We start from the raw sequence: 13,683 nt of genomic DNA on the forward strand, positions 1-13,683 counted from the left end.
CTGAATTATTTGTTTCTAGATAAGGTACACAAGGAGAAACAGTAACATTGATATATATTCCATGTCATGTTTTTGTTGGGATATCTGTAAAAATAAAGCCCCCAAATTGCTGTATTCAATGGGCTTATTGTACAAGCAAATAAAGAACAGTGGGTTATTGTCATACGTTAACATTTTCATGTAAAGAGTTGTACTGTGTGCAAGAATATGACAGAGCTTATGGTTTTGCAATGACATCCTATCTTTCTTTGCAGAGGTAATAGAGATGCTAGTGGGAAATGGAGAGGATCTCTTCTTGTCATAGTGGACAACTTTATTTCTGCATGTTTGCCCACATGGGAAGTATTCCTGACTTTATTGCTTATAAAGCCTCCCAAACCATCATATGCTTTCTTGTATCTATGCTATGAGCAAGTATGGACTTGAACATCTTTGTTCTGAAATGTTTGACGTGCAACACTGCAATATATTGAAGATAATTTTTCAAAAACCTAGTAACAGGACAGTCTTGAATCACCTAACTAAACAAATGCCTTAGTTTCTCTGGAAGCTTAATTTTTTCTTGACTGATAAAGATATATTTGTTACCTGTCAATAAGTATAATACATATAAAAGGCTTTGCTCCTGTCAAAAAATCAGTATGAGTTATTTAAGAGCTCTGTGCATACGCTACCATGAATAAAAGCCCAGACAACTTGAAAGAGACCTTAAAAAAAACCACTCCTTGGTCTGACAAGTATTTCAGAATGATCACTGTTAGTGAAATTTTAAGTGAAACAATGGCTTCATATTTATTAAAACAACCTATTCTGGTGGAATTAAAATAGATTATGAAGTCTCCTACTTTGTGGGTCATGAGAGTATAGAATTCCTTCTCATGAACTCTTTTTATCTTTTGTATCACATGGTTGAAAGTATGCATCTTGACAGGGTATCAGCAGTCCTCCTGATTCCCTGGAGATTCTAGCTTCAAAGTAGATGGCCTCGGAGATACAAATATGCTGTACTTACTACTTGAACTAAACACTTTGGCACAAATTTATTTCATTTGTTAAGGACACTTTAAATTTAGCAAGCTTCATTGATTATTCCACTGAATTGAGTAAGATACCTTGGATGACAATCCTGGCATGTTGTAAGTTTTACAGGAAGTAGTCTGACTCATTTTACTGCTACTATGCACAGGTTTATCAGACTTCACCTCACTGAAGAAAAAAATATAAACTGAAGTCTTTTTTTCAGACCCACTATATCTGTGATATAATATTAAGGTGAAACTAAACCCACGAACTGTCCAAAGTAGGAGGAAAGTAATCACATTTTCTTGTCCTTTTGTGGCCAAAAAGATCACTTTTAAAGCAAGCTTACAGTGCTATCCTATCACTTTTATTCCCACTTGTAATTATAACTAGCAGTTTTTCTTTTAAATACAGAGGAAAAACACAGATCTGCCACAGGAAGCATTGCATTTTATAAAGTCTCAGGTTTTAATTTGCTCTGAGGGTTAAAAATTAAGATATTTGTTCAATGCAGGACTTCTGCCATACATGGCTTCTATAAGCCTGCTTTTGCTGTAGTCATGTAGTCAGCTGAACCTTACGAAGGAAGATCACTACCTCTTTCATTCACAAGCTGGAAAGGGAAAGAGTCTTGCTGACTCATGCTTATAAGTATTTTCCTTGCTCCGCCTCCATTCATTTCAGCTCCTCCTCTCCTCTCTTAGTGCTGCTAGCCTACTATATTTAAACCGCTGTCTTAAAGCAGAGACAGGATTCAAGGCTCGTGGTTTGCTTGGCTTTCCTGACTACAGGCATTTTCATAAAGACCCCACTTCTCATCTGACCTGCTGCTAAAGGTAAGAAGGCTGTAAGTAAATGTAGAGAGCTCTGGCATACTGTAACATTGCTTTCTGAATATCACAGGGCTGTTTTTAGAAAGATATTATTGGTATGTACCATAAAGTTAACATTTTTCCATATACTTTAATTGTGTTTGTGGGGTAACTGGCCTGGCATGTAAGAGTGGTGGGGGGGGGGGCAGGGGGGGGCAGCGACATGGGGAACAAACTTCTGAAACTTGTAGGAAAGTATAAAATGTAAAAGCTATTGAGACTTCAGGGGGGAGGGGACTAAGCACTAATGAATTAAATTTTAAAAACTGCTGGTGAAATGAATGGGTTGATGAAGAAATGAAGCTGAAGAACTGTTGCATTTGTTAGAATTGTCCTTGTTTAAACTTGAGTGTCATGGTAACTCTTTCAGTCTCTTCCATTATTTATATACTGACTGCACTGACTATTATTTATATACTGACTCTCCCCATGTGCTGTACAGGCCACACTTGGTAGTCCTCACTTGAGCAAAAGTCTCATTGATGTTATAGGGAGAGTTAATTGCATATGGCTGATGTAACTTGGCTTTTTATTTCTGTTAAAGATCATTTAGTGTATTGTCTTGCTAAATGTATCTTTGCTTTTCCTTTTACTCACTTAAAACCTGTTTCAGTTGTGCAGCCTGGAACTATTAGGGGCCACACTGACTTTATATGAATTATAGTCCCTCTAGGCTTAAGGCTGTGTTGGGAAGGTATGCAGAGTTTGGCCCAGAGTGAGCTGGGTGCTTTTCTAAGCCAGAACAGTTATGTAACATCACATAGACACTGAAATGCTTTGGAAGCAGTGAGGAGATAAATTGTGGAGCTTGCAGCATGCTCCCAAATGAAGAGGAGGAAAGAGACACCCATTTAAAATAGGAAGCCTAAAGCAGGAGCCACGACAGGCACCAGTGTCACTAAGCTGACCAAGTGTGAATGCTCAGCAGCCTACTCTACATAAAAGGAAGGCGAGAAGAGCAGTCTTGGGTTTCTTGCTAGCTCAGGCTTTCTCTTGCTGCTAACTAGTTCTGTACAGATTGGAAATGAGCTTCAATGTCCTGTATGCTTTCCAATAGCCTCTGCAAGAACAGGCTTTCATCTGCTACACTGTATTAGCTGTACAGGTTATCAAAATATATATGGTCCCTTGATTCTAAGACTGCCAAAAAAAACCCCAATAACTGAACTTTATTTCTGAGGGCAGGAAAAGTAAACATTTGGCCTGAAACTGAAATGTCTGAGATGCCCTGAGCTTGGTTTTACCCCCAGAAGTCAAACGTGCCCATCCTGTAGGCTAAAACCAGGTTCAGCATCTGGTTCACTTTCTAGCTAAAAAGAATTACTAGCTATGAATTAGAGATGGTAGCTATAGGATGTGAAAGGGACTTCTCCCATTTGTAGAGACATGTTAGATAAACAGAAGCATCTCTGATGGTTAATCTTGTGTTGATAGAATTGTCCCATGTCAAAACTTCAGGAAACAAAGCGCATAGCACTAAAATGGTCATTATGGGGTTTTGTGAACCCAGATCCTGAATAAAGCCATGGCTAAAAATGGTCATGTGTTCATGGATCTGGTAATTTCATCAGACTAACAGTTGTGCTCCTCTAGCCATTATGGTTTTGTTTAATTCCAGCAAATGCTCCTTTTTCATGTGTCAGAAGGTACAGAATGGAGGAGGAAGATGGTGAAATGAGAGCGTTATCACTGAGCCCATGGCTGCTGGCTTTGCTCTCTATCAGGGTGGGGTAGGGTGGCATAGTGCAACGGCCAGGAGCCAAGGCAACCTTCCTCTAAAGCAAACAGGACTGCCAGGCTGACTTCTACTGTCTTGTGCCTTTTTTGTCCCCTTCAGGCTCCCCCAGAAAAATGCTGGCATACAATGGCATGACTTTGCACCCAAGTCTTACAAATGGACTTGCAGGCTTGTTATTTATATGCTGGCTTTGCTGCTCTCCTGGAACTGTTGCCGTGTGCCATACTGGGTTGGTTCAGCAGTCCTTGCTTCCAGCAAAAATCCCACGAATGTAGCTGGGTTACCACTGTCTACAGAGTTTATACGGTCTTTCCGTGCTTGCTGCTGCAGAGTGCTATGGAGCAGAAGCCTGGAACATCACTTCCAGAGATCTTCCTTCCCTCTTCCAGACTCCCAATAGTCTCACAGAAATAAGATGTGCACTCTGTGTTAGGAAACTGTCGTCTTGTGTAGTACAGCCATGGAGAGGGATTTCTTTGTTACCATGGAGAAGAAACCTCTGCTAACCTTCAGATAGGTAGTGTGGTTTAGCTGGTTTGAGGGGAATGCCTTACTGGTCACACCAATGTCCTGTTCCTTTGGTGTCTCTGGCCATCCCAGGTGCTACTGTGGAATTCTACCAATTGCAACTCTGGAGCTTTGGGGTAGGGGATTATTTGAGGGTAGATTTACACAACAATCTGCTTGAAGGTGGTGCAGGTTTCGGTTCATGTGGTAGAACCTACCCAAAGGCTGGGGAAATACTTGGGCAGTTAGGCTGTGCTCCTGCAGCTGCCAGGGTTGGGTTCAATACGCCTTAAGGGGTTGACGCATGCCTTGGTATGGACATGATACACTGAAACGTTCGTCTTCTGTAGTGTATGCATCTACCTTTGAGTCTCAGTTAAACGGGGAACCTAAGTTTGCTTGAAATCCAACTCTCTTCAAAGCTAGATGCTTGAAATTACTTAAATTAGAAAGCATGACTGTTATGTCTTTTAAGTGGTTCTTGCCCTGTCAGGCAAAATGCATGGGAGTCTTAAACTAATGCTTAGTTAAGTGGTAATAGGCAACCAGTAAGTGTTACTAAACTGTGATCCAAAAATGTGGTTGAAGCTGCAGGTTTTGAATTCAGCTTGTAAGCTTTATTATGTGCCTCTTTACTTGGATGAACCCAGTCCTCTTGGAATAGCTCTGCCTAGCCCAGTGATGGCTGTATATTGGTGTGTATGAGAATTGTCACATCCTTGCAGGCAAATGCACTTACAAGACTCCTCCTGAAGCCTGGGATTCTACAAATCCTAAACTTGCCTGTGATTTTCTGGCTGCTCATTCAATCACCAGGGTCTTACTGTGTTACTGTAGTTGCTGGTGATGTAAATGTCAGGCTTAAAGTGGAGCATTACACTTGTAGGATAACATTTGCTGCAATACCTGTGTCAAAGGCAGCGACGTGCCAGACCTTATGGAAGTGTGCAGTGCACTTGCCAAAGATTTTTCTGCACATGAAAAGGGTATGGAGAACATGCCCTACTGAACAAAGTCATGCCATTCAGTGGATTTTCACTTAGCTTTCCAAAATGATAATAATGGTTTTATAGAAGACTGTTTTCTCTGTAGAATAATTTAAAAGCTTATGCTGAATTTCAAAAATCTTGTGTTTATTGTGGTAGAAATAACTTCTCTAGACTAGTGACAATATAGTTGAATTCCCTGGAAAACTAAAGTAGTCATTGTTTGACATGGTAGGATTCCTGCAGGAATGGCAAAAAACTCTGATTTGCTGTTCATTGAATATCTGCATAATGATTAATTATGTAGATTCTACTCTAATGAGACCTTAGTCTCCCAGATAATTATGATGTATATGTTGTTTAAAGATTTGTTGTTATTTACTTGTTCAGACCTAGAACTCTATTTTCTGGAAAATTAAGAAAGAAGGTTCAGGAACTAAACTAGGATTTATCAAAAAACCTTGTAGTGATGGAATGGTACATATTTGAAAATGCAACCAGGAGATTTCCAGCCTTTGGGCAGAAATCTTGAGTGAGGTTTTCTCTACTTATCACTAAATGTGCAAGCTGCTTTAAAAAGTATGAAGTGTTCATGTTAATTATGATAATTTTCTGCACAGTATGGGCAGAAGTGAAGTTTTCATTAACAAGCTGCAATACTTACTGTAGTCAGAGGGTTATTAAAGCTGCCAGCTGTTCTGGAGGGACAGGAATTCATGTGTGGAAGAGAAGATAAGGGTTATCTCCTTTCTATGGTGTATAATCAGGGAATCATCCTTCAGTTTTGGGGGCAGGAAGCAAAAAAGATAAATAGGCCTGTCCTGAGTGTGGAAGTGTAATGTGATGGTCTACAGTGCAAGGATAATACTTGAAATCCACCCAGGTTTGTGGGCTATAGAAAGTCACTGGGTTTTTTTGTCAAAAAACCAAATAATTCAAAACTTACTTGTTTTAACAGGAAGACTCCAGGACCTAAATGCTTCCGGACGGGAAGATGTATGCATTGTTGACTAGACCCCAAAATAAAAGTGGGTTTAAGCCACTGCCTGTTGTGATCATAGGTAAGCTTTCTCCTGCCAGCATAACTGTGTTCTCTTGTGCTGTTGTTGTTTTGGACTTACTGTCTGCAGCTTTTGTTTCGCATGTTCTTAATCAAACCAGAAATGCCTGACCACTGTTTCTGCATCCCTTCCCTGACAGCCAGTGTTTCTCTAGTACTAAGAGAAAGACCACTAAGAGTTGTGGAAAGTAGGTAACTAGGTATTTGACAAAATAAAACACAGACCTCTTTTTTTTACTAGGAAAATTGGTAGCCTTTTGAATATCAGTTTGGCTGAGCCTGGTTTTTCACTGTTGAATTTTTAGGATTTGAAACCTTTTCACTACAGATAGTTATTCAGCTTGCTGTGAAGTGATTACCTGTAGTGCTTGAATTGGAGGTGGGTTTGTGTGATCTTCTTCCCCATTGTGTGTGTTTAGAAAGTGTTCTAGATGCTGTTAAAGTTTCTTGAAATTTTTCACAGATTTCTTTTAAAATGCAAGTCAGCTACACTGATGTTGTACAGATTTAATAGAATGGTAGAAAGCTGTGGGTTTTTACTTGTTTAGAAAACAAGTTGTGTAGTAACTATCTTGTCTCCCTTGCAAGAGGGGAGCTTTGTAATGTGGGGTGATTCTTGGAGCAAAGCACAAGTATGATGTCAGTGCCCTCTCCTCTGATGGATCATGAGTAGTGCTTGAGCGCAGGTGCTGGGCTCTGTTCATCTGAGCATGTGTTTAAATGCCTCGTAGAGCTGGGTTCCTTCCCTATCTGTCATCTAATAGCACCCAAGAGAGCAAGTCCAAAGTTAGTGCACCCAGAAATCATGCTTAATCCTTGCTAACAGTGAGTTTGACAAGGACACTACTACCAGCAGGTTCTAGTCTGAGAGTGGCTTTGTACTGCCCAGTTGTACAAGTCTTTAGGTGAGAGGGAGGATATTTTGGTACATCCATAGTGCACCTATACAGGGATCCAGTGTGGAGATGCCACTAAAGCCTCAGAAGCACCAGTGCGAAGATGTGCACTACGAGGAGCCTGTTGGACTGAAGTAACTCAGCTGTTTCACTGCAGCTGGACCCTGCACAGAGGTCCTAGCTACTTCCCCAGGCCCTGCTCCAGGAAGGTTGTGGGCTCTCTCTGCTGTGCTGGTAGCCTCATGAAAGCAGTTGCTTTCTAGAATAGTTTGAGCCCCAGAGACAACTGTACTTGTGGCCATCCATATCAAACTTGGATGTGGTTAGAGTAAATCCTCTGTGTGTGTTGCTAAGTGTCATGCGCTCAGGTGATTAAGTTTGTCTTAGGTACCTCCTTGTACTTCCTAAAGCAAAGAAGAAACCTGAAAAGTGTTATATTTTACTATAGCTGTGGTTTAGTTTGCTTTTAATTTCTGCTGCTGTTGGTTTTGGATAACTTTTTTGCAAGTGGAATATTCCAAACAGTGACCTGCAGCTGCTGATCCTTGCTCAGCACAGCAGACTTTGGCCCCAGCTGTGGCACGTACTGCCCTTCACATAGCTCAGCTCACTATTAGCTTTTACAGCCTGAGCCTCCCTCTATCTCGCATCCCCAAGAAGCAGCCTTTGCTCCAGTTGCTCACACATGCAGCACAGGCATTGTGTCAACACAGAGGCTGCTGTGTCACTTCAGCTATCCTCTCCTACATCGTCACTGCATTATGTAATGGTGGTTAGTCACATACTAGTAAGCAGTGAGCTGCCAGAGAGGCTGACACCTAGTTATGCAGGCACTGTAAAATATTAAACATGCTGGAGAACAGCCATGTGAAAACTTTCCATGGGCTACTCTCACTGGACTCTGGAGTCACATATATCAAGTTTTTCCACTGGCTGTTGGGTGGTCAGCAGGAGGAGTTCAGTCATCTAGCAATCCCTTTGAAGTGCTGTATTCTGGGGGATTGTCTCAGCATGGCAGAGAGACTTTTTTCCTTAATACACTGCCCACAGTACCGTGGTAGGGCTGGTTCCCATTTGAAAGTGTCCTTGAGACCAGTTAGTCAAAACTGCTATTGCCAAATATCCCTTCTTAGACAGGATTTCTTACTGAGCAGGGCTGTTTCCCCTTCCCTTCAATAGTCACCCTCTTTTCTGGACTTACTCTGTACCCTGTGCACAATGAACTACTCTGCGCTGGTGTGAAAAGTCCGTCCAGGAGAGCTGAGGTCCCCAGTCAGTATGTGGCCAGTTTCTAAACCTTCAAAGAGGTTAATGAGCAGTAACTCAATTCATCAGCATGCTAGAGACTTCAAGCTTCAGGTGAGGTTAACCTCTGGCTTGTTTGACCCAGTGTCTTTTCAGAAAGTTCTGAAGACCTTTCAATGCAATTAGATGCAACTGAGGAGGAAAAGGGGACATATTGGGGTAAAATGACTCCCCCAACTCCACCCAATAGGTCAGTGGTCAACCTGGAATAAAGTCCCCTGTATCCACAGTAGTGTTGATCCTTTGAATTGGTCTGGATATTAGAAACACTCCTCAAAGGGCTGCTCTATCTGCAGGAATATAAATTCTTCTCCATTTTGTCTTTTTAGGGAATGGACCTTCAGGAATCTGTCTCTCGTATTTGCTGTCAGGCTATACCCCTTACTTCAAAAGAGACTCTCTCCATCCTCATCCCATTCTCCAGAGGAAACTGGAAGAGGCACCAGATGTCTCCATTTTGGACCAGGTTTGTGTAAAGAGAAACAGTATAACATCACAGTAAAGTATCCTAGGGGTATCTTACAAGTAATAACCTCATTTGAATTTTTAAAGTATACAGACAGAATTAGCCTTAAGCAGAGTACTTTTAGTTGTCCAGATCTGCCTTGTATGAAATGCCAGCATTGCTGCTAAGATGCTTGAGGTAGTCCTCAGGCAATAACAGGATCTTTGTGCCAGTAAATGAGCTTCACAGAACACCAGATCCACTGCTTGGAAATACTGGAGTAATAAGCAGTCTGCTGCCTGGCATTTTGAGCATCTGATCTGTGTCTCTTTTTAGGATTTGGAGTATCTGTCTGAAGGCTTGGAAGGACGATCCCACAGCCCTGTGGCTCTTCTGTTTGACACTCTTCAGCGTCCAGACACGGACTTTGGTGGAACAGCAGAATCCGTCCTCACATGGTGGCATGAGACTTACAGAGCCATCCCCCACCTGGTCCTTGGCAGGAACGCTCCTGGAGGTGCCTGGCATGTATGTGAATTGAAGCCTAACTATTTGGGTCTGCCTGTTGTAAGATAGCCAAATGTGTTGACTGGAGAGGCAAAAGCTCCTCTAATGTGCCAGTCAGCCACATTTGATTTTATGTATATAGACAAGAAAAAAGTTTAAAGGGGAAAAAAAGCATGAGAAGCATTTATATTTCCAGTCCACTGTTCTTTCTGGAGAACATGGATGGTTTTCTCCATGATAGCAGGCCAGAGGAATCACTGATTTCATGATCTGTGCCATATTGAAACATGACAAACTTGCATTTCACTTTTTGCATTAAATAACATTTAAAGTAATTTTTACTGTGTTTTTTGTCCTAGTCTATCGAGGGCTCTATGGTTACCCTGAGCAGAGGGGAATGGATGGGACTCCCAGGTCTCCCGTTCAAAGACTGGCTAAAGCAAAAGAGAAGGTAAGATATCTGTGGTGTGATTATTTGCAAACATCTGGAGGTTATTTGTGAACCTGGAGTGGAGTGAACTTCTTGAATGTAGCTACCCATCTGTTATGGATGATTCTAGCAAGAGAAAGGAGACCCTCTCACCCCCCAGTAAAAGTTAATTCTGCATTCAGTGATGCAGATAAAGTTGCAGTGCTTCTTGGAATGTGTCCTTATCAACACCCACTGGGGAGATGGATCACAGTGGCCATGAGTTCTGAATAAAGCTTGGAAAAGGCATGGTCATCTGACTTATGCGTCTACTGCTGCTGTCCCGAATGACAAGTATAATCAGCTCAGCTATTGTGCAGTCTCTGAGGTGCTTCTGCTCTTAAGATGTGTAACAGCCTTAAAAAGTCTAGGAGTTAAAAATGGAATGGAACCAGGATGTGAGAGGAAGGCATAAATGAGCACCTGTGTTCTTAGGGATGGGATCAATGCTAGAGAAAGCTGCTTCTGTTCAACAGCTTGTGGACCTGAGTGTTAGCTCTGTATACCAGGAATAACTTTGCTGAAGTCAGGGAAACTAGATAAGTCTTCTCTGGTAGTGCTAGGATAGATGGCTCTAGGATACATTCAGTGGAAGAGGGGAAAAATTCCCATCTGTTACTTAACTGCAGCCTGACCTTTGGTTGTACTATATTACAGAGGCCTCAGAAACAATAGAGCCACAGCAAAAGACATTGCTCAATATTACCAACACTATGTGATGAAGAAAGGACTGCAGAAGAATTTCAGATGTGGTACTGTTGTGACCTCTGTGAGGAAAGTGAGTGCAGAGAGCATTTCCAATCATGGACAGAAGGATCTGCAGGAGAATAGTGACTCACTCTGGAACATCAATGAGAAAAATACAGAGGTCTTTCAGGTGGACGGATTTTTCAAAACTGTGAAAGGTGATAAAGAGTCCTTTTCCATCTATGCAGAGAATGTGGTCTTAGCTACAGGAACATACGATAGTCCTACTTGGCTTGGGGTCAAGGGAGAGAACCTTTCCTATGTCCATCACCAGCTGTCTGCCCTAGAGGAAGCAGTGAAGGACAACAGCATTGGCATCACGTCAGATCCAGTCTTGATTGTAGGTGCTGGTCTGACAGCTGCTGATGCAATTCTCTTTGCTCACCATTGCAATATTCCTGTAATCCATGTTTTTCGCAGAAGAGTCAGTGATCCAGGTCTTATTTTTAACCAGCTCCCCAAAATGATGTACCCTGAATACCACAAAGTCCATCAGATGATGAAAGAACAGTCAGCTGATTGTGCTGGACCCTATGAGTGTTACGTTAGCTTTCCTGAACATCATGTGCTATCCTTTGGCAAGGACAAGAAATGTATCTTTCAAGACAAGAACGGCTACCAGAAAGTTTATAAAATTTCCATGGCTCTTGTTCTAACTGGCTCAAACCCCAACCTCTCCTTTCTGCCAAATAATGGCATTGACTTGGCAATGGACAGTGACCAACCAGTCAATTCAAAGAGGAACCCCATAGATGTTGACCCATTCACCTATGAATGCACTCAGGAGAAAGGGCTTTATGCTCTAGGACCTCTAGCTGGAGATAACTTTGTACGCTTTGTACAGGGAGGGGCTCTGGCTGTTGCCAGCTCTCTGTTAAAGAAAGCCAACAAAAATCCCCCCTAACAAAAAAATCCCTGTGATAACTGTCTGAATGGGTTACTGCTGTTTCTTAAGAGAAGCAAGTCATCGGATTCGTACGCCCTCAAATGTAAAGCCCACTCCTGGTATTCTCCAAGGCTATGCAAAGAGTAACTAACTTCTTGCTGAGTTATTTGAGAAGATTAAGGGACCAAATACAGAGTGGGTTTCACACATGGCAGTACCTTCAATCCCTGGGGATTCAGCTCCTTACCTGCATAGCTGTGCATGAAGGCTGCAGGGGCTTTGAATCTTGTGCCTGGAAAGGTAGGGGGCAAGATAGTGATTGCTCTTCTTTCTAACACCTCCCAGGTTGCTGAAAACTGAATTGGGAACAATCAATGTTAATTATTTCCAGACAGCAGGCTGACAACCTGGTGTCTGTCAGTGGTTTTTTATGAAACAAAGTAAGCTGACAATTTATTTGCTCCTGTGGCTCGGATGTGTGTTCTTATTAGACCAGAAATCACTGAAAGATGCTGCAGGTACCTCTCTGGCACATGAAGTGACACACTGCAAATAAAAACTGACATAGAAAGAGTCAAAGCTGTACTGTCTCACTAACACCAGCAACGAGTAATATTTAATATCTTTTTAATCAAGAGATTTCTGTGATGGATTTTCTCCTGTCTGAGAAGGAATGGTACTGATTTACAAGCACTTAGTTTGCCATCTTGCAGCTTTCTACTTTCTGAATCCTAAAACTGAGAGAGCCAAATTCTTGGCAGCTGCTGTAGAGACAGCAGAACTAAAGGGGAGCTAATGGTCTGTCTTGTAACTGCCCATGGGGCTTCTGCTGCACAGAGTATTTCAGAAAGATGGAATATGTTGTGTGAATTTCTAATGCAATGTGATTTTTTTAAAAAAACAAAAATTACTATTTGTGTAAAGGGGAAACTGGCACAGTCACTTTTGATAGTTTTATGCTATATATAGCAATTTTTTTATACTAGTTTTCTAAAAGATTTTTATTGGCACAATATTTTGTTACAGACTTTCAGTCAGTGTTTTGAATGAGCTGGGGTGGGTGGGAATGATGCCTTCTGTTGCAAATGGCATTCTCAACAGACCTACAGGGTCTTTCATACCTCTCACAGGAAAAATCAGAGTCATAGCTAATCTTATTTGATGTCAAGACAGACTCTGCTTCCTGTGCTGCACTGAAACTCACTGACATGACAGGATGCTGCACTTGTCTCTGGAAAGCTGAGTATGTGGAGAGAGTGGCTGTAAAGGAATCAGCCTAAGCTTGAGATGTGTAAGGAACTTGTCTATGGTGTTGCTGTATCGCACCTGAATATTTTTGCCACTGACTCTTCTTGTATGAAATTTTTCAATAAAGTGATTTCAAACTTCATCTGTGTTTTTAACTTTGTTTTTGACTGTGTTTTAACTCTGTTTTTGACTTTGAATATCTGACCCAGAGAGGATCTAATGAACTGTTTATCAGCTTTACCGCAAGCACCAGGGTGTGGTTTGTGCCTGTTAAAGCCTGCATCTTTCCTCTCCCCAGGAGCACAACACTATGGATTTGCTTTCTGTGTATATTCCTCTCTCCATTAGGATGGAAAACTCTTGTAGAGTGCTTTGGCAGTGTTTGTCTCTTGTGAGGCTAAAACAAAATACCAAACCAAGCTATTTGCCAAGCAAGTTCTTGCCTAGGGGACCTTAGATCTCTTTCCTGTTACTTACTGTCTTCTGTCTAGAAAAATTCCAAGTCAAGGCCTAGTCCAGTAAGTCAAGACAGTTTAGATCACACAAAGATGTTCCTCAGGGGTTGGTGTGGGGACCAGTGCTGTTTAACTGTCCACATTGATGACATGGACAGTGGGATCGAGGCACCCTCAGCCGATTTGCTGATGACACCAGGCTGTGTGGTGCGGTCGACACGCTGGAGGGAAGGGATGTGCCATCCAGAGGGACCTGGACAGGCTGGAGAGGTGGGACCATGCAAACCTCATGGAGTTCAACAAGGCCAAGGGCAAGGTCCTGCACATGGGTCAGGGCAATCCCAAGGACAAATACAAGGTGGGCAAAGAGTGGATAGAGAGCAGCCCCAAGGAGAAGGACTTGGGGGTACTAGTGGATGGAAAACTACGAGCCAGCAACGTGAGCTTGCAGCCCAGAAAGCCAATGATATCCTGGTCTGCACCAAGAGAAGTGTGGCCAGCAGGTCGAGGGAGGGGATTCTCCCCCTCTACTCTGCTCTGGT

At 42.2% G+C, this 13,683-nt stretch overlaps 1 protein-coding gene across 1 annotated transcript; it reads left to right on the plus strand.

Annotated features, from left to right (window-relative positions):
* The first annotated feature begins 524 nt into the window (after positions 1-524).
* Positions 525-12,828, plus strand: OSGIN1 (oxidative stress induced growth inhibitor 1). The gene is made up of 6 exons (XM_074839411.1): positions 525-1,856; positions 6,082-6,184; positions 8,714-8,850; positions 9,166-9,357; positions 9,696-9,787; positions 10,463-12,828. The coding sequence occupies exons 2-6, from the start codon at positions 6,100-6,102 to the stop codon at positions 11,454-11,456; spliced, it is 1,500 nt and encodes a 499-aa protein (XP_074695512.1). The 5' UTR covers positions 525-1,856; positions 6,082-6,099; the 3' UTR covers positions 11,457-12,828.
* Positions 12,829-13,683: the final 855 nt, after the last annotated feature.

The sequence above is a fragment of the Strix aluco genome, chromosome 14, assembly GCF_031877795.1.
Source record: "Strix aluco isolate bStrAlu1 chromosome 14, bStrAlu1.hap1, whole genome shotgun sequence".
Lineage (NCBI taxonomy): Eukaryota > Metazoa > Chordata > Aves > Strigiformes > Strigidae > Strix > Strix aluco.

Excerpts from the sequence above, each read along its gene's own strand:
- OSGIN1 (XM_074839411.1), top strand. The coding sequence starts at position 6,100 with ATGCTTCCGGACGGGAAGATGTATGCATTGTTGACTAGACCCCAAAAT. Across the intron at positions 6,185-8,713 it reads ACTGCCTGTTGTGATCATAG|GGAATGGACCTTCAGGAATC; the intron begins GTAAGCTTTCTC and ends TTGTCTTTTTAG. Across the intron at positions 9,788-10,462 it reads TGGCTAAAGCAAAAGAGAAG|AGGCCTCAGAAACAATAGAG; the intron begins GTAAGATATCTG and ends ACTATATTACAG.